We start from the raw sequence: 18,952 nt of genomic DNA, 5'->3' as shown, positions 1-18,952 counted from the left end.
GGCAAGCATCTGTCACCCCAGGCTTATTTATCATCCAGCCAATCCTCTGCAATTACCGGTGATGGAAACATTCAGAAGAAAGGCTGGAGCAGGTGGTTCATTCATTAAACAAGAGGATTTAACAAATTAGCTGGAGTTGTGTGGGGACTGATAAAGACAGCCAAGGGAAGACACTGTGGAGCTCATAGATCACCGGGGACGGCCTGGCAGAGGATGCATCTGTTACAGAGAGAGCTGGGGCTTCTCTGGATGAGAACGGCAAGCCTGTGAGATGACCGAGGCTAGTAGGGAAGGTAAAGGGGAACTGGCTGGTACCCAACTGCTTTACCTGAAAGACTGCACTTCTGGAGGCTCCTTACAGCTTTGACCTCGAAGCCTGTGGACGTCTTTGGCAGCCGCCCTCATCATCTTGTCTGTCTGAAGTTCTCCCTTGTGCTCGGCTTGGTCCATCTGTGGGGCCAAACAAGCAAGGCCTTAAATAGTAGACAGCCCCCAGGGAAAACTTTTTATCAGGGATGGTGAGTCTATTATAGTCAAAAGGTCTAAAGGTCACTTGGACACTAATGTTCATTGTAGTCTGATTCACAATGTCCAAAGGTGAAAAGAAACCAAGTGTCTATCAACAGATAAACAAATATGTGATATATATTTACATTGGTATAATATTTAGCCATAAAGAAACTCTGTTAGCCTAGGCCATAGGGAATTGCACTGCTAAGCCAAAGGCCATGTCTTTCTGCAGGTTTTGAACCCACTGGCTTCATGAGAGAAGGATGGGCAATCTTCTCCCATGTGATATACAGTCATAGAAAACCACTGGAGGGTCAGCTATGAGTCAGTTCTGACTCAACAGTAATGGTTTAATTATAAAGAAAAAGGAAATCTAAATTCATGCTATAATATGAATGAACCTTGAAAGCATTATGTTGAGTAAAATATGTCAGGTATGGAAAGGTAAACAGCGAATGATCCCACTAAAATGGAATATCTAGAATAGTGAAATGTAGGCATGAAGTAGATTAGTGATTACCAGGGGCTAAGAGGAGGAGGAAATGGGGAATTACTGCTGAAAGGGCATTGAATTTCTCTTCAGAGGGACTGAAAATGTTTTAGAAACAGACAGTGGTGTTGGTTGCACAACATAGTGAATATAATTATGTGGCCTCAACCATACACTTAGAAAAATAATTAAAATGTCAGGTTTTTTTTTTAAAAAGATTTTTTTTTCGCCACAATAAGATAATGAAAACACATCTGAGTTAAGAGAAGAGGTACTGTCACTTTTTTGTTCTACTCTGGTATCTACTTTATTCTGACTTATCACTGAAATGAACATATCCTTTGTCCGAGTGCCCAGATTTTCAGGCCCTGGGAACTGAATGACCATGTGGATCAGAAGTAAGGAGATGAAGGCTGTCGGGAGAATGGTGTATGACCCCATCTATGCCACAGGGTGACCCAGAATGGGGGACTTTGAAACATTTCTTTTTTCTAGATAAGGAGCCTAAGTCTTAGCTATGTTAATGTCAAAAGACCAAGAAAAGGTGAGAAAACAATTATAAGCCATTCATCTAGTCAGGCACAAGAATGTTAAATATAATATTAAGACCTTATTATTTTTATTTTTAAATTTTATACTGGTTTACTTACAAAGTTTGTATACATTGATTTTCTCACCAGACTTTTTCTATTTCCTTAACCCACCCCTGCCTCCACCCATCAAATTGTATGACCCTGTGATTACCCAGGGCTGCCCATCCTCACCCCTCTGCTTCCCCCCACCCCCCTAAATCCTCTTACATGTTTTACTAGTTATCTATTTTTACAATAATGATCTTACACAGTATTTGTTCTTATGGGACTGAGTTAACTCTCTCAGCATAATGCTTTCCAGTCCCTCCCAGGTTAGGTAGTGATTTACAAAATCATTGCTCCTGTGTAAGCACTTTATTCTTGATGCAAACTTAAGTAAGCATTTCTGAGAAAACAAATCACAGGCAGATCAAAAATATCTATGTGTCATATACTTGAAGGCATTGTGCAAACACTGAATTTTGTTAAACAAAGCTGTCAGTGAAATGTTTCTTTAGTAGACGTCATTACCATACAGATTTTCTTCACTATTTATTTATTTAAATCTGGGCAAACATGTACTGTTTCCTTCTCTCTTTTATACTTTGGTTACCAGGAAGCTTAAAGATAAAAGTAATACACAACTATGAGAGAAGATTGGGCTGCTAAACAAAAGGTTGGTGGTTTAAATCCACCAGTCACTCCTAGGGAGAGATATGATGTAGTCTCCTCCTATTAAGATTTATATCCTTACAAAGCTGATGGTGGGTTGCCATGAATCATAAATAATTCAACAGCAGTGGGGTTTTCTCCGATTAAATCTGGGATATATTTAATTATTTTTTCCTCTTTAAAAGCTTTCTATTTTCCCTTCAGGTTTTTATTATAACTGTTTATAAATATATTGTTGTTATATGCTGTTGAGTTGAAACCAACTCACAGCTGACCCTCCTGAGGTTTTCAGAGTCAAGAAGTCACAGGGGAGGAAACTGTCCCTCTTTCTCCCGCAGAGTAACTGGTGGATTTGAATCTCCTGCCTTCAGTTGGCAGTGCAACTCCTTACTACAAGGCCACCAGTGCTCCCTGTTTATGTTCTTATTGAGTGCTCTCAACTATGACTCATAGTGCTATAAGTATATGAGGTAAAAAAAAATTAATTCCGGAATTTCTGAATTACCAGAGTTAATTTGAAGCTTCCTGTAGTAAAGCTGTAGAAATCTGGAACCATCGTTACCTTCTAAGCATCATTGCCTGAATTGAGGTCTGGGATTTCAGGTTAGAAAAGGTGCTGATAGGTTCTCATAATAAACCAGTCAGACACTTTCTGTAAAGTGCACTGTGTCTGGCTGTGTGCAGCGATCTAGCCAAGGCCTGTCACTGCTGGCATGGGTGACCATTAGCACCAGGGCAGAGGTTTAGTCAGGCTTGTATTTATAGGTGTTCTAGGGCTGCACGGGAGTGGGTTGGAAGTCCTATGTTAATTCTGTTAGAATGTATGTTCTGGTAGAAAGTAAGCTACCCGTAAGTATGTTGGCTGAAAGATCACATGTATACTAAGGGCTTGCAGATGGTACAGTGGTTAAGTGCTCGTCTGTCAGTGAAAGGCCAGCAGTTCAAACCCACCAGCTGCTTTGTGGGAGATAGATTTACAGTACTGGAAACCCTACAGAGCAATTCTACTCTGCTTGTCAAAGCCAGGATCAAATTGACAACAGTGGGGCAAAGGGGTGCCTGGAATGAGAAGTCCTGGAATATACACAGTGACCCACAGAGCTGCAGGACCAGAAAGCTCTGACCTCTTTTCTTGATGGCAGGAGGAAACACTTTTCCTCTCCAAGGGTAGGACGTTCCCGACTCCCCTGCCTTTTAGGCACCCACTCACCCTCTTCTCTAGCATCCTCAGCAGCAAGCGGAAGCGCTCGTCCTCACGTAACCCCTGTGGCAGCTCTTTCTCTCCATGGCTCTTGGCTTGTTCAAGCTGCTCCTTGAGCTCCTTTAGCACTGAGATCTCCTGAGTCAGCTGGCTATGCCAGGTCCTTGTGGCCTGCAGGTCAAGCTCGAGGTCCAGCGAGGTGCGGATCATACGCTCTGCACGCAGGGATTTGACTGATGAAGGCTGTGAGGGCAGAGTTTTGGTCCATTATAAGGGCACCCTAATCACCCAAGTCATCCTTTTTTCCCAAGGCTGTAAATATCTTCTATTAAGCTGCAGGCTCCTGCTCCTTCAGAAACAGGTTCATACTCCCCCTAAAAGCCTGACTTGGATTCTCCCTCTTACACAGCTTCTGGTTGTTAAGTGTTTCTTTCTTTTTAATTTAAAAAAATTTTTTTAATTGTTTTTTGTGTGTGTACTGTCAAATCGGATCTGACTGGTAGAGGGGTTTTGAAGTGGTTCTTAGGCTCCAGGTGTGGTGCAAAGAGCTTTACTTTCCTGACCTCATTTTACCATCCTGTGCGTGAGGTGTCCCTAGGAAAGGACATCATGCTTGGAAGAGTTGAAGGTGAGAGAATAAGGAACTCTCAACAAGATAGACTGACACAGTGACTACGGCAATGAACTTCAGCATGACTGGCTGTGAGGATGGGTGTAGGAATGGAAAGGGTTTCCTTCCGCTCACTGTACATGGTTTGCTATGTGTCAGAGACCAATGTCATCATGAAGTCGCATCTTCCTCAATGTACAGATGACGCTCACAGAGGGAAGTCACATAGCTAGTAAGTAGGAGATCCCAACCCACACAGCTGGCCAGTGAGCCGTTGTTTCAGTGCACTGTGCCAACTTCCTGGCTTTCAGTGCATTCAGAGCGTATGGACTTCAGTCTCTATTCTGTTCTTAAGTTGTTTCCTAAATGCTGATCTAGCTTCTCTTTCTTCCCTTGAGGACAGAAGTCACATTTTCTGGGTTTGTTTTGTAAGGGACCTCTTATTTCACCCTGTGTAGCATCTTTCAGTAACCACTCTTTCTGTAGCAGCAATCTTATCTCTAATCTCAATCTCAATGGTGTGTAATGGGTGGGCTTCAGGGATAGGGATGTCTTACCCTAATTTTAGCCAATCGGAATTTCAGTGATGATTTTGAGATGAGCATGTTTATCTAGGCCCAGTCAATAAAACACAGTTCTGGCTTCCTTCCCTCCCCACCCCGCCCCCCATGTCCCTGGTACTTGGAAAGTAAGGCCATTTCTTCATACAAAGACTGCTACCTTGGCAAGATAAAGTGGTTTTTCTGAGAGTATCCTTTAAGCATTAAGCTACATGGAGAGAACAGTTCTAGACAAGGAAAACTGAAACCAGATGGCATTGGTTGACACCTGGATCAATCCACACCTGAAGCTACTCCAACATCTTGGACTTTTCCATTAAATGAGTGAATATGCTTCTTGTTTTACTTTTTAAACTGTATTGGGGTTAGTCTTCAGTTACATGCATGGGAAAGAGCCTGATTAATGTAATCACCAATTCTTCCATTTCTACCAATAAAATAGTAATAATTAAAAAAAATATTTAAATTAAATGACTGTGGAAGGCAGGATTCTAACTCAGCAGCCCATTAGATTTCTACTCCCTGGTCTATATACACCATAGGTATGCTGGCTGCACAGTGGTTAAAGCACCTGACAGTAGCTGAGGAGCCAGCGCTTTGAAACTACCAGCTGCTCCAATGGAGAAAGATGTGGCAGTGTATTCCTGTAAAGAGTTATAGCTCTGCTAACTTTATGGGACAATTCTACTCTGTTTCTAGGAAGTAACTCATTGGCAGTAGTTTGCTTTTGGTTTGGGTATATATATCCTATAATATCCTTTCATTGAATATATGCGGAGCTTGTGAATTGTGAATATTATAGTCATAACACCATGATTAGATTACAAATCAAGTAATTTTGAGTAAATGAAAAAGAGGGATTATCCTGGGTGGGCCTGACTTAATCAGGCAAAGCCCAGGACTCTTAAAAGAGGGACTTAAAATGAGTCCCTTTCTAGAGACAAAAAGCAAATAGTCACGTTAGGGAAAAGGGCCACATGTCAAAGGCCAGAGAGTGGCCTCTAGGAGCCAAAAGTGGCTCCTGGCCAGCACCTACCAGGAAAATAAAGGAAAATGAGTTCTGCCAAACATCTGGGGGACTCCTGACATTTAAGAGATTCCATAGTAGGGACGGAGTGGAGACCTGGACTGCGCAGCTGGTCCTCTCTGCCACCTGAGGCCATGGCCACGATCCCCCACATCCACTCTCTTCCACTTTAGCTGGGGGAAGGGATTCCTAATGGATGGCCTTAATCCATGCTCAGCATGCTGTCAACAGGCAGGTCTGCAAAGGCGCAGAGAAGAACTCCCCTTCTCTAGCCTACATTTTACGTAATTTCTTTCTGACATTTGGCCCCTCTGTTGCTTCAGATTCTCCAAACTCAGTAGCCTGCTTTAAAGTCTGTGCTGAAAGGCCAGCCCTGGCTATAACAGACAGAATTAAGTGTTGGTCCTTGGCTGAACACCACCGCCCTGCTCTTTACCCCTCGGCTGAGATTCCGTAACGATACACAAGGCTTCTCTGCAGGGGCAGCCTGCAGTGGCCCCTGTCCCTGTGTATCACCAGCTAGTTTGAAAGAAGCTCTTTAAACCTCTCCACGCTGCGGCAATGCTGTTCTCAGCTGTCCCTGACACACAGGGTTATCAGAACATGTGGCAGTCAGTGAGGTGGGAGACATCTGCATAGAATTTCACAGGGCGCAAGCTCCCATCAAAGCAGACATGCTAAGGATGACCATGACATTTCAGTTGCTTTGTTTTCAATAATTCCAGTTTCTATCCAGGAAGACAAGGCCAAATTCTCACACTCCTAATGTCTTATCTCTTGTTCTTCTTGATAATAATGTTATATCTACCTTCTGTTACCTTCCCTAGTACCTGCACAAATACCAGCATGCTTCCGAGAGGAATATTCTCCAAACCAGTGACTAAAGAGAAATGGCCAGGGACCAGGGCGTTGTGGACGGGATAGGGGAAACCTAGGTGTAGAAGCCATACATATAACTTTGAAGTTACTCACCCGCTTCATCCGGACGCTGCGCCGTTCTAGAGAGTTCCGCACGAATGGTGGTTTTTTGGACAGAGTTGAGCTGTCACTATCACTCCGGTTCAGCTGCAAGAGAAAAGTTGAGGGAATCCATAAGCATCAGGGCCACAGTGCATTCTGGAAGGTGTTCTGGGTCAAGCCTCCACTCGGCCTAATCCTGCTTCTCAGTCTGCAAATACGGCAAGACGTGAGTTTTATTCTGACCTTTCTCTTTCTACAGGTAAATATTTATTTAGTATATCTATGTGAGATGCAAGGGAGCCCTGGTGGCTGAGTGGTAAGGAGTTGTGTTGCCAACTGGAAGGCACGGGGTTCAAATGCACTCGTTGCTCCAAGGGAGAAAGATGAGCAATCTCCTCTCCTGAGACATATGCTGTTGCTGATTGCCTTCAAGTCAAGCATGACTCATAGTGACGCTATGAACAAAAGGCCTGAAGCCCTTCTCTACAACTATTGACATTTATCAAAGTTCATAAAGTTTCCGGAGGCATGTTGTTTAGGAAGTGGATGCCACTCCTGCTTCCAAACCTGTCATAGTATGTTACTGTTATGTGCCATTTGAGTCGCCTGAGATGTATAGTGACCCTATGAACAGCAGCTCTGAAACCTTCTCTGTTCTGAGCCAGTCTCACTGACTCCAACACACCAACCCCATCACCCCGGTTACTCTATCAATCCATCTCATCCAGGGTGGGATATATAGCTTCTGAAAACCTGTTGGAGGGTCAGCTATGAGTTGGTTCTGACCTGATGGTACATAACAACAACAACAACAATAACAACATGTGAGATGTAAGAAGCATTGATACCTTCTACCTTAAGAAAAAAAGCAAAACAAAAAACACTGGTGCTCAGCTGCTTCCTGAAAGGTAAGTGGTTTGAATTAAAAAGGGCAGAAAGATGTGGAAGTTTGCACCTGTAAAGATTATAATCTTCGAATCTCTATGGGAGCTCTGGTCTGTTTTCCTGGGTCATTAGGAATTGAACTCTACAGTAATAGGCTTCACTTTGCTTTTGCATGATGGATGCTGTTACATATCATACTTGTAATATGTTGTTCAATCCTTAAACAATCTCCTATGATAAGAACACCTAACTGTTTTCCAAATGAGGAGACAGAGACTCAGGGATTACACAGGCTCCCCAAGGTAAGAGGGCTGCACAGAAGGAATTCATTGATTCTATGGTACCTATCAACCACACAACAACACAACTAGGACTTGACACCAGGTAGTGCACTCAAGGGCGAGAATTGTGTCCCCTGGATCTTCTACAAAAGGCCTGGGGTGGTGTACATATTTAATGCTTTTCTGCTAATCTAAACTGTGGGAATATGAACTTCCCAGTAGCACTGGTGAAGTAAGGCCTGGTGATCTACTTCCAGAGATTTCTGTTCTGTAAAACACAAGGTTACTATGAATTGGAAACATGAGAACAACAGGTCTTGGGGTTTATTGGGCAGTCTCAGAGTCCTGGTGGGGCAGAAATTAAGTGCCACAAAGTTGGTGGTTCAAATTCATAAACCATTCTGTTGGAGAATCTGTAAGACACCCTTGGAAATACCACAGGGCAGCTCTGCCCTGTCAGTAGAGTCACTAAGAAGTGGAATATGCTTGAAGGCAATGGGTTTGGTTTTAGACACAAAGGCCTATTTATATTTACCCTTTCAGTCTTCCCAGAGAGCCTCACTTTTATTGGTTCCATGGAGACACTCTCAAGAGGGATTTGAAACAAAACAACACAAAAGGAAAAACCAGGAAAAATGTGGAACATGATGGTGGTATAGCCTACTAAATATTTTTAGTGCTGCTGAATTGTACACTTAAAATGGCAAATTTTCAGGGATTATCTCCTTGGAGGAGATGAAGCAAATAGGGATCCCTCCCTTCAATTATCTGGTTATTGCTATTGATGTATCTCCATTTATACCAAAGATTATGGCTGTGTCAAGATAGGCCTGCATGTGTTCCCCAGAGAGGGACTGGAGAGGGAGAAGAAGGACAACATGTCGGGGAGGGGGCTGCTTTCTAGAATGAAGTTCCCACGTTGGTACAGTACCACACGCTGGTGCCACACAGCCTGCTTGTTCTCTCAGCTGTCAGCTCACTGCTGCAAGTCTCTCCTGAGGAGCTGTTAGTAGCATCATTCTTGTGGTTATTAATAATCATTAATGATAATGGCATTAATAGTCCTGCTAAGTTGATGAACACAGTAACCCTGGGGACTTCGCTGATGAAGCAGCGACCGTGCAAGCGAAAGCCCCAGTAGAACACGATGTGGAGTAACAGTGACAATCATCAGACACAGGGACTGATCACCTTTGATGTTTGTTCCAAATGTTTTCTTGAAGTTTCCTGTTTAATCCTCAGAAAGTCATAAGGCATGAGGGAACTGAGGCCTCAAGAGTCAGAAGCCCTTTACAAGCACAGAGCTGGGGCACACTGGAACAGGGGTTCAATGTCCTCTCTATCTGGCTGCACCTGTGGTTCAGAGATAAAACTAAAGTGCAGACTGAGATGTGGTCCTTCCTGACAACTGGTGGATTCACATCAAAGGACTGGCTGGCTCTCCTATCAGAAGGGAACTTTATTCTATGTTGTTCTCATTCAAAGGCAGCTCTTGCAGATTATCTGGCATGTTGTTGTTAAGTGCCATCGGCTCATAGTGAGCCTGTGATCCAGCGGAACTGCACTGTCATCTTACGGTTTTTATGGAAGCAGACTGCCAGGCTTTTCTCCAGCAGAACTGCTGGGTGCATCTGCCGGTCAACCTTCTGAATGACAGCTGAGCACTTAACTATTTGTACTATTAGGACTTTGAACACGTGTTGTAAACCAAACAAAAGAAGAAAAACTCACTGCTGTTCAGTAAATTCTGACTCATGGTGACCCTTAGGACAGAGTATAACTGTCCTATAGGGTTTCTAAGCCTGTGATCTTTATGAAGGCAGAAGGCTGCATCTTTGGAATGGCTGGCTGGTTCAAGTTAACCTTTTGGTAAGCAGTCAAGTGCTTTAACTACTGTGGCACCAGGTTCGAATACCAACTCAGATATGAACAGGACAATTCAGCCTTTTTTTCCCTCATGTTTTTGTGTTCATTTATTCATCCACTCCTTTTTTTAAAAAATAAGTATTTTTAAAAATTTTATATTGGTTTGCATACAAAATACATATACATTGTGTTTCATTCATACCCACTGTATTTCACACATTCCTCATTCACATTGTGTTTTATACTATCATTTCTATGTGTTTTATAAAACCAAAATACCTATGCCCACTATCATTCATCCTTATAGTTTGTAGGGAGCTCTGGTGGCCTAGTGGCAAGAAGCTGCTCTGCAATTCCAGATGTGCCTGGTTTGAATCCACCAGATGCTCTGCTGCAGAAGGAGGGACAATCTCCTCCTGTACCAGTCAGATCTGATTTGACGGTACAATGCACAAAAAATAATAAAATTTTAAAAAAAATATAGTTTGTGTCGTAAAATACCTATGAAAGCTGCAGTAGTTCTTGAACTCAATTTTTTTCTTCTACAACTGTGATTTGAGTGAAAGTTTACAAAGAGAATTGGTTATCCATTCAACCATTAATACACACTTTGTTTTATAAAATTATTATATCCACAATGTATTCACACCCTTCCCATTTCTTCCCTGTAGCTCTCATTTCCATTAGTCTTTCTATCCTCTCCCTTCCTACCTTCCAGGGCTTTATCTCGGGTCAGTGCAGCTCTTTTGACTGCCCTTCTGGTTCCTCTAAGGAATGCCTGCCTGCCTGGTGTGACTGGTCACCTGAAAGGTCTGTCTATAGCTTGGCTGAAAGTTGGGTGACAGGGAGGAGTTTTGTTCCAGGTTAGAAGGGTAACTAATAGCATTGTCTGAGGGGTCTCACCAGTCCCTAAGAGGCCAGAATGCCTGCCTCTTTTTTGATTTTGAGTTTTATTTCACCTGTCCACCATTCAATGCAACATCTATCTATTGAGAGCTCTTTTAGAGTAGTCAGTGGTGGTAGCTGGGAACCATCTAGGTCTTCTGGTCTCAGAACATGGAAATTGAAGTCATGGGTCAGTTGTCCTTTGGCCTAATTGTTTTTATACACCTCTTCTTTTCTTTGTTCCATACAAGGAGAGACCATAGTTGAACCTTAGATAAGTTCATAAGCTTTTTTTTTTAATATTTTTTTATTGGAAAAAACATATTGGGGGTACAAAGTTCATAAGCTTTTAAGACCCTTGTTGCTATTCACCAAGAATTTAATGTTTTCTCATATAAAAATAGATTATCTCAGACATGGTATAAATCTTATTGGTTTGATGTTATTTCCTTTCCCTAGCTAGGAAAACGAAGGCAGAGACAGGCTACCAGGAGTTAGCTTAGGGAAAAGAACACCTATAAGGGCTCCATCTGTTAGATGAAAACAAGTAGACCACGAAATCTGATAGCCCTGCTGTTGATTATGAAGGTGTTAAATGCCCAGGTGTTACAGGAGCGCTATCAGGAGTACAGTAATTATCTGCACTCTCATAGATCAGTATTGTTGTTAGTGCCATGAAGCACATCATGATTCTAGCGACCCTGTGAACAATAGATCTGAACGTTGCCCTCTCCTGCAGCACCTTCATGATCTCTGCGATGCTCGAGTCCATTGTTACAGTCACTGTGCCAACCCATCTTGCTGAAGGTCTTCTTCCCCTTATGCTGAGCCTGTATTTTTCCCAGCATGATGTCGTAAAGGAGACCAACTCAGGAACATGGACTAAAGGACATGGACTAAAGAACACAGGCCTCTGTTCCAGCACACTTTCACCTGTGATCCTATTTTTCTACCCATTCTTAGGTCAGTCCACTTGCCTTTATTCTATAGTAAATGGTACCAATGGTGTCATGTTAGTTGTGGGACTTTGCTCCCCACCTTCCTTCATTATGGCTCAGGAAAAGATAAAACCCTTGTCCTGGCTTAAGTGTCCTGGGTATGCCTTTCAACATACTTCCTCCCCTACACAATGCAAAGCTACCAGACAATAACTAAAAGTATAAAGTGTGTCTCAATAAATTATCACAGGAGTTAATATTAAAAAAGACTTGTACCTTACTGCCTGTGGAATGGGGTCATATTGATTTTGAGTGTCTTAATTTGCAGTCTTGTGGAAAAGAAAGCACTTTAACCTACATTGCTGTTAGTGGCCACCAAGTTGGCCCTGGCTGAGGGCAACCCTGTGAGCAAGGAAATGAAACCTCACCTGATCCTTCACCATACTGTGATGGGCTGCATATGGACTGTTGTGGACAGGTTTTAATCAGCTGCTTTTCAGAAGCAGATCGTCAGGTCTTTCTTCCTAGTCTGCCTGTCTTGAGGTTTCACAGAAACCTACTCATTATCAGAGCAACATGAAAGCTTCCAGGGACAGACAGATGTGGTTACCCATGTCTAAAACCTGGCTGGGAACTAAATCTGAGCCTCCCCATGAGAGGTGAGAGAGAATTCTACCACAGAACTAGCAATGTGTCTTTACCCTAACTAACGATGTTGTTGCTGTTACGTACCATAGAGTTGGAACTAAGACTCAAAGCTAATCCTCAGCTAGGCTTCCAGAGGCAGTGAACTTCACAAGAGGAGCTGTCCATTTTTCTCCCATAGAGTAGCAGGTGGATTCAAACACTAGAGTCTGCCTTTCAGTTGGTTAGTGCTAAGTCAGCAGACAGAGCTCCCTATCCTAAGTGACAGAGATACCGAAATACGTGCAATGCTCACTGTTGTGCCAAGGATGGTATAGATGTCTCTTAATGCGAATCTTTTAAGCAAGGTACAGAATTTATAGTAAATACTGGAGAGGAGAGTTTGATTACATCTTTGAAAACAAAGACATTTTATAAAAACTAGTCTGTTTTATATTTTCCACTTAATAAAATTCAAACTACATTCTAATTTTGATATTTTTTTTAACAAAAGAATGACTCGAACATGAATTTCTTTGGTATGATTTCCCTGATGAGCAACTTTCTACCTTTTGTGTTTGATTTCAAAGGCACGTTCATAAAGGCAATAATTTTAGCAAAAACAGAGGGCTTTCTCTATTATCCTAAGAGCTTGCCTAAATCCTTCCAATGATTCACTTTGGAAACACTGATTGGCTTTTTCTCATCTTCAGCTGTGAGCTGGCTTAATTGCAAGATCCTTCACCTGCCATTCAGGAATTCCCCAACGTCACGTTCAGTGATTACAGGAAATCCTACTCCTTTTTTTTTTGAAATCCTACTCCTTTTACAAGATGCATAGCCCACACATACTGTGTTTGCATTATCTTTTCAGAAGCCCATAACCATAAACAATTAGCGATCTGACACGGTGGTTGGGCTATGCTATTGCTAGGAGGGCTCGCAGGGTCTGTTTCGGTGGCAATAAAAAGCACTGGGGGCGTGGTTTATATAGCATTTTGCTTCTAACCCCAAGGCTGTATGTCTCCTGCAGTTTGAAGTCACTAGTGGCTCCAAGGGAGAAATGTGGCGAGAAGGCTCCTCCAGGTGTGATTTACAGCCTTGGAAGCCTGATGGAGGGTCATTATAAGTCAGAACCGACTCAATGGTATGAAAATAAGTTTGACTAAAGAGGTGCAGTGGGAGGTAAGGAACAGGATTCTTGTCTTCCATGCAGAGACTTGGGATTCGAGTCAATCTCCATTCAGCAGCCACACATGGTCCACCAACGGGGCTTGAGTGTGGCTGTGATGCTTGATGTATCCAGACAAAGATGGACTAGGAGGAAAGGTCTGGTGATCCCTTCAGAAAATCAGCTGAGGAAAACCTGAGAAAGTACAACCTGCACCACAGAACAATCTGCAAGCACTCACAGCAACGGGGCAGGAGCTGCGGGGTTCCTTCCACTGTGTTTGGGGTTGCCGTGAGAGTAATAACATTTGATAAGCACTAGTACATAAATGAAAATGCTTATGTTATGCAGAAGTTAGCTTCTCAGTGTTATAACTGAAAGCCTTGGGTACCAAATACTCAGTTACTTTGCTCTCCATGTCTCTCTCCATAACAATAGGAAAATTAGGGTGCCAGTTGATAGAGGCAAAGCTCCACAAGTCTTTTAAATATTTTATACTTCCATTTACTGTTCAATAGCTTAGGGTCAAACTCAACTCACAGGCATTCGGTCAGAACTGACATATTGCTGACCATCCTGAGGGTTTTCTGAAGCCATAAATCGTGCAGGAGGGGACTGCCCCATAGCAGAAACGCTGATGGATCCACACCACAAGAGGCACTGCCTTTATATCTGCAGAGCAACTCCCTACTCACTTTGCCACCCAAACTCCTTTACTATATGGTGGAGGGAGGAAACTATGTTCACAGATATACCATGGAAGTCTAGACTCAGGCAATAAATGTGTATCTTTCCTGGCAGAAAAAGGTAGGCAGCAGAGTCTTGCTATGTCTCCAACAACTAGGCACGACAGCTTCAAACTTGGTAAGTACTCAAACCCTTCACCTGCTGTAGAATGAAGGAAAGCGGCTTAGGAAAACGAAGATTAGGATCACAAGATGAAGGTATGATGGAATGGAAACCTAGAGCAGGTTTTAAATAACCAACGAGGCCCACAGAGCAGGTGGAAACCTCAACTAGGTAAAGAGGGCCAGGCAGAGGCCAGAGTGATCTGAAGTACTTCCTCTCCCTTCTTTCATCTATAGGCTGTTGCCACCACTGCTCCGGCCCAGGCGGAGGGTGGCTGTGGCAGCATATGTTACCTGTTATGCCAGAGAGTCGATTTTTTCCAAGAGAAACTAGAATTACATGTGAAACATGATTTTTATACTTCCTCTTCTAATTGTGAAATGTTGGTAAATAATCCACGGCAGCTTTTCCTAATTTTCAAATACAATGAATTGAATGGAAAAACTAAAACTTGTCACTAAATAAAGCTTATCTGTTGCCATTATGCGACCTCCAGCTGCACACAGGGAACTCTCCAGGGATAGAAACAAAAAGGCACAGAAAAAAGGCAGAAACTGTTCTTGAATAGTTAGTGGACACAGCAAATGGTAAGGAAGGGCAAGGTGTGGACAGGGAGGAGGTAGAGAGTGCATAATAGTAATAATAATGATGATGACGATGAAATCCACTGACCATGGACTGGCTACTGAGTCCTTTCCAAACTTTAACTAGCCAGAGCCTTAAAAACAATCCCTGAAGCTGCTCTCTTAACTCTAGGTGAGGAAACTGAACCTCATTGGCAACCCAGGCAGTGAGAAGGAGAGGTATTGGGATTTGCACCCAGTACTGTGCGAGGCTGAGACCGCGCTGTGACCCCGAGAAGTGGTGCCCTGGGGTGGAGGACAGTGACATACACTTACCCGGCACACATACTGGCTCTGGGGTCCAGGGGAGAAGGTCTTAGAACGGATAATGGTACTCCCTCGAAGAAATGGCCCTGGGGATGGGGTGCCTACTCGCCGGTCCTTTGGCCGCACCACGGTGGGAGATGGGACTGGGGTCTCTGTGTTGGTTTCTTTGTCCACCTGAGGAAGAAGTCATAAAACCCTGAAGCCACCAGTTACCTTAAGTCCTCAGCCATTCATGTGAGACCAATGAGGTACACTCCCAGATCCCGTCTATTCCTTGCCCCCACCTTTGGTCTACAGACACAGTTGGGGGCCTTTTCAGTCCTACCCTGTATGATTAATTCAGCTCAGCCTGCCCTGCCAGGAGGGTGCGGAGGTCACGCATACCAGTTCCCTTTCTAATAGCACTGTGAGTTGGAGTTGGTGGGAGCACGTTTAGACCCACAAAATCATGTTATCAGCAGAGGTGATGCATGTATTCATGCCTGAACTTCATATCCTGAAGACCTGTGTGCTGATCACATTTTGGTAGAAATACAGCCAAGGCCTCCACAGCAGAAACTCTCAGAATTAGGAAGGCAGTCAACAAGCCTGGTTCTTAAAAACTGAGTCTTGAGGTTAGCTGTCACAACAAAATACAACACCACAAACCCCGAAGTGTAAGGCTTCTGTTAGCCTTTAAGAACTTGTGCACAATTTTGAAAAAGCCTTCTGGCTGGGGAGTACCCTCTTAGTGTGGAGCAGTGAGAGGGCCCCAGGTTCTCCTCTTGGGGCCTTGCTCCTCCACAAGCAGGTGTTCTGCTTAAACATAACTGGGTGTTCCTTTCAGGAGGCAAGCTGGTAGGAAAATAGATCTTCTGGGGAGGCAATGCTGTTGTCATAAGTAATCTTGGTACGACACAGCAGAATCCCAGAGAACCTGACTGGATTGGCTTTCCCTATTGTACTTGGGTCTTAGAACCCAACTGCAAAATCAGTCTTACTGTTCCCTTTTTAACCCATTGTTGTTGAGTCGATTCTGACTCAGAGCAACTCCACAGCATAGAGCAGAACCACCCCACAGGATTTCCAAGGCTGAAATCTGTCTTCCACAGTGGCTGGTGAGTATGGCTCGAGAAGGAGGAAGTGAGCTGCATAAGATTACACAGTTGGGGGATAGATGAAGCAGGATTTGAACTTAAGACCTCTCTGACTACAAAATTTGAGTTCTGTCCAGGGAAACGGGATTTCAGAGGGCAGAAGAGACGAAAGGGCAAAGTTTGCCTCCACTGGCATGCTATCACTGAAATGATCCAGTGAACAGGCAGGGACACTCCCACAGAACCTTCTGCAGGTAACTCCATCTGAAAGCTGTCCCTTGACTCTGGAGGATGAGATTCAGCCCCAAACCTCTGCGGACTTCCCAGGTTCCAAGGGTTGAGGACTGCTACCCTGATGTACCCCTCCCCTCACTGGCTCCCTGGACCTCCCCCTACCTTTACTGCTTCCAGGCACGGGTCCACATCCAGTGAGGGCTTCTCAGCGAACACATCTTCCTCTCCTACTCCCTCCTCCTCCTCTGGGGCTGCCTCATTCTCGCTGGTTTCCTCATCATACCTCCTGTGACGACAAAGAGCTCTGTCAACCACTCAGAGACCACTCTGCTTCAACTGATCTGCCTTTAAGTGGCCTGCCTTCTCAGGACTCAGAGCAGTCATGGGGGAAAACGAAAAAAAAAAAAAAAGCTCATTCTAGTGAGAGCTTCACTATATATAACTCAATAGGAAAGACTTGTTTTCTTACAAGTTTTGTTTTTTTTGTCTTGGGCAGTATATGGTTTGACTATAGTTCTATTATTTTCTAACTTAAAAAAATTGTGATTTGAGTGAAAGTTTATAGAGTAAATTAGTTTTCCATTCAACTTTTGATACACAATTTGGTTTGTGACATTGATTGTTAACCCCACAATGTAACAGCACTTAATAAATTATTAGTGGAATCTTTCTTCTCTGACAGGGCTCTGCCTTATTCATGTTCAGGCTTTTGCAGGTTTCACTTTATAATAAAATACATCAACTTTATAGTTTGTCACATTGATCTCTGTTATTAATATGGGGAGCTCTGGTGGCACAGTCCACAGAGGGGTTGCACTGCTCACCCTAAGATGATGCCTCTGGCGGTTCAAATCCACCAGGTTTGGCAGGAGATAAATGGGCAAGCTTTTCCTCATATGATTTGACAGCTTCTGAAAACCTCAAACTATAAGTTCAGCTGTGAATTTGGTTCCAACTGAATGGCAATGAAAAAGAAAATAAGTAATCTTTGCAAACACTGCCACAATCAAGACATAGCAAACACTATCATAATCACGTCTACGACCTATTCCCACTTTGATCCTCCCAACTCGAGCCTCCAGCCTACTCGAGCCTTCAGCCCTAGCAATGATCTGTCTGTACAGATTAGCTTTTTCTAGATTTCGACATCTATGAAATCAAACAGTGTGTGTGCTCTTTTATATCTGAGTTCTACTCTTCCACTCAGTATCGTTATTTCTGAGATTCACCCACATTGCTACTTGTGCCAGTGGGTTGCTCTTTTCAGTAGTTGACTAACAGTCTCCTGGGATTCCCTAGGAGGTGCAAATGCTTCATGTGCTTGGCTGCTAATTAGTGGTTCAGTTCCATGCAAGGCATCTTGGAAGAAAGGCTTGGCAACTTATTTCTGAAAAATCAGCTACTGAGAGTCCTATGGAACACAGATCTACTGTGACACACTGACACACATGGGTCGTTATGACCTGGAATTGACTCCATGACAACTAATATTCCACTGGAAGGATATACTACAATCTGTTAAGCCATTCACCAGGACATAAGTATTTGGATAGTGTCCATTTTCTAGCCATTATGAATAGAACTCCTATTGAGTATTTGTGTAGATATATTTTCAGTTCTCTTAGATTTAAAGAGTAGAATTGCTAAGTTGTTATGTGCCATTGAATAGACTCTGACTCAGAAGCTGGGTCATATAAGTGTAAATTTATTTTTGCAAGAACTTGACAGGCACTTTTCAAATAGTTGTGTATTTTGCATTCCTGCTATGGTATGAGCGTTTATGTTCCTCACATACACTTAGTAGTGATAGTCTTATATTTGGGCATTCTACTGGGTCTCTAGTGGCATCTCCTTGTGGTTTTAATTTGCATTTCTCTGTTGGGGATGCTCTCACGTATTTATTGACCATTTCATGTATTTCTTTGTGTGAACTATGTCAGAATTTTTGCTTTGGTTGTTAGGTCCCATTTTTTCTTGTTGAGTATGACTCTGAACACCCCTATGAACAACAGATCAGAACCCACCCTTATTCTGTGCCATTTTCATGATGTCCACTGTGCTCCAGCCCACTGCTGCAGTAACTATGTCAGTCCAGCTCATTAAGGGCCTTCTTCTCTTTGCTGACCTTTCCCATGATGTCTCTTTCTAAGGACTTGGCCCTCTTGATAACGTGCCTAAAGTATGTGAGATAAAATTTCACCACCCTTAACTCTAAGGTTGCCCTTCCTCTAAGACAGATTTTTTTTTTCTCTTTTGGCAGTCCATGGTATATTCAAAAGCACTGAATGTCCTTTGATCTTCCTTATTCTCCAACTTTCAGATGCACAGGAAGTAACTGAAAATAGTTTGTCTTGGACCAAGCGCACCTGTCTTTAAACAGACATCTTTACTCTTTAGTGCTTTAAAGAGATCCATGACAGCAGCTTTCCCCAGTCGAATGCATCTTTTGACTTCTTGACTGCTGTTATCATGAATGTCGACTGTGGATCCAAGGAAAATAAAATCATGACAACTTCAATGTTTTCTCCACCAATTTTGATGTTGCCCATTAGTCTAATGGCAAGGATTTTTATTTTATTGATGGTGAGATATAATCCATATTGAAGGCTGTAGTCTTTTATCTTCTTCATAAATTAGAACCTGTAGCCCAT

At 43.0% G+C, this 18,952-nt stretch overlaps 1 protein-coding gene across 2 annotated transcripts in view; it reads right to left on the bottom strand.

The window, feature by feature from the left end:
• WWC1 (WW and C2 domain containing 1) overlaps positions 1-18,952 on the bottom strand; it is a 203,259-nt gene that overhangs the window by 923 nt on the left and 183,384 nt on the right. The window contains exons 18-22 of one of the 2 annotated variants that reach the window (XM_006884327.1): positions 16,464-16,587; positions 15,001-15,165; positions 6,607-6,707; positions 3,455-3,698; positions 329-450 (exon numbers count right to left, since the gene is read on the bottom strand). In XM_006884327.1, coding sequence (XP_006884389.1) covers positions 329-450; positions 3,455-3,698; positions 6,607-6,707; positions 15,001-15,165; positions 16,464-16,587 — 756 coding nt within the window. The remainder of the gene's footprint in view (positions 1-328; positions 451-3,454; positions 3,699-6,606; positions 6,708-15,000; positions 15,166-16,463; positions 16,588-18,952) is intronic. The other variant, XM_006884328.1, reaches the window with a different exon arrangement.

This window comes from Elephantulus edwardii, unplaced genomic scaffold (assembly GCF_000299155.1).
Source record: "Elephantulus edwardii isolate Elephantulus edwardi_28Jun2011 unplaced genomic scaffold, EleEdw1.0 scaffold00033, whole genome shotgun sequence".
NCBI classification, from domain to species: Eukaryota; Metazoa; Chordata; class Mammalia; order Macroscelidea; family Macroscelididae; genus Elephantulus; species Elephantulus edwardii.
The sequence above is the reverse complement of the archived record's forward strand: the minus strand, read 5'-3'. Positions and strand labels throughout refer to the sequence as shown.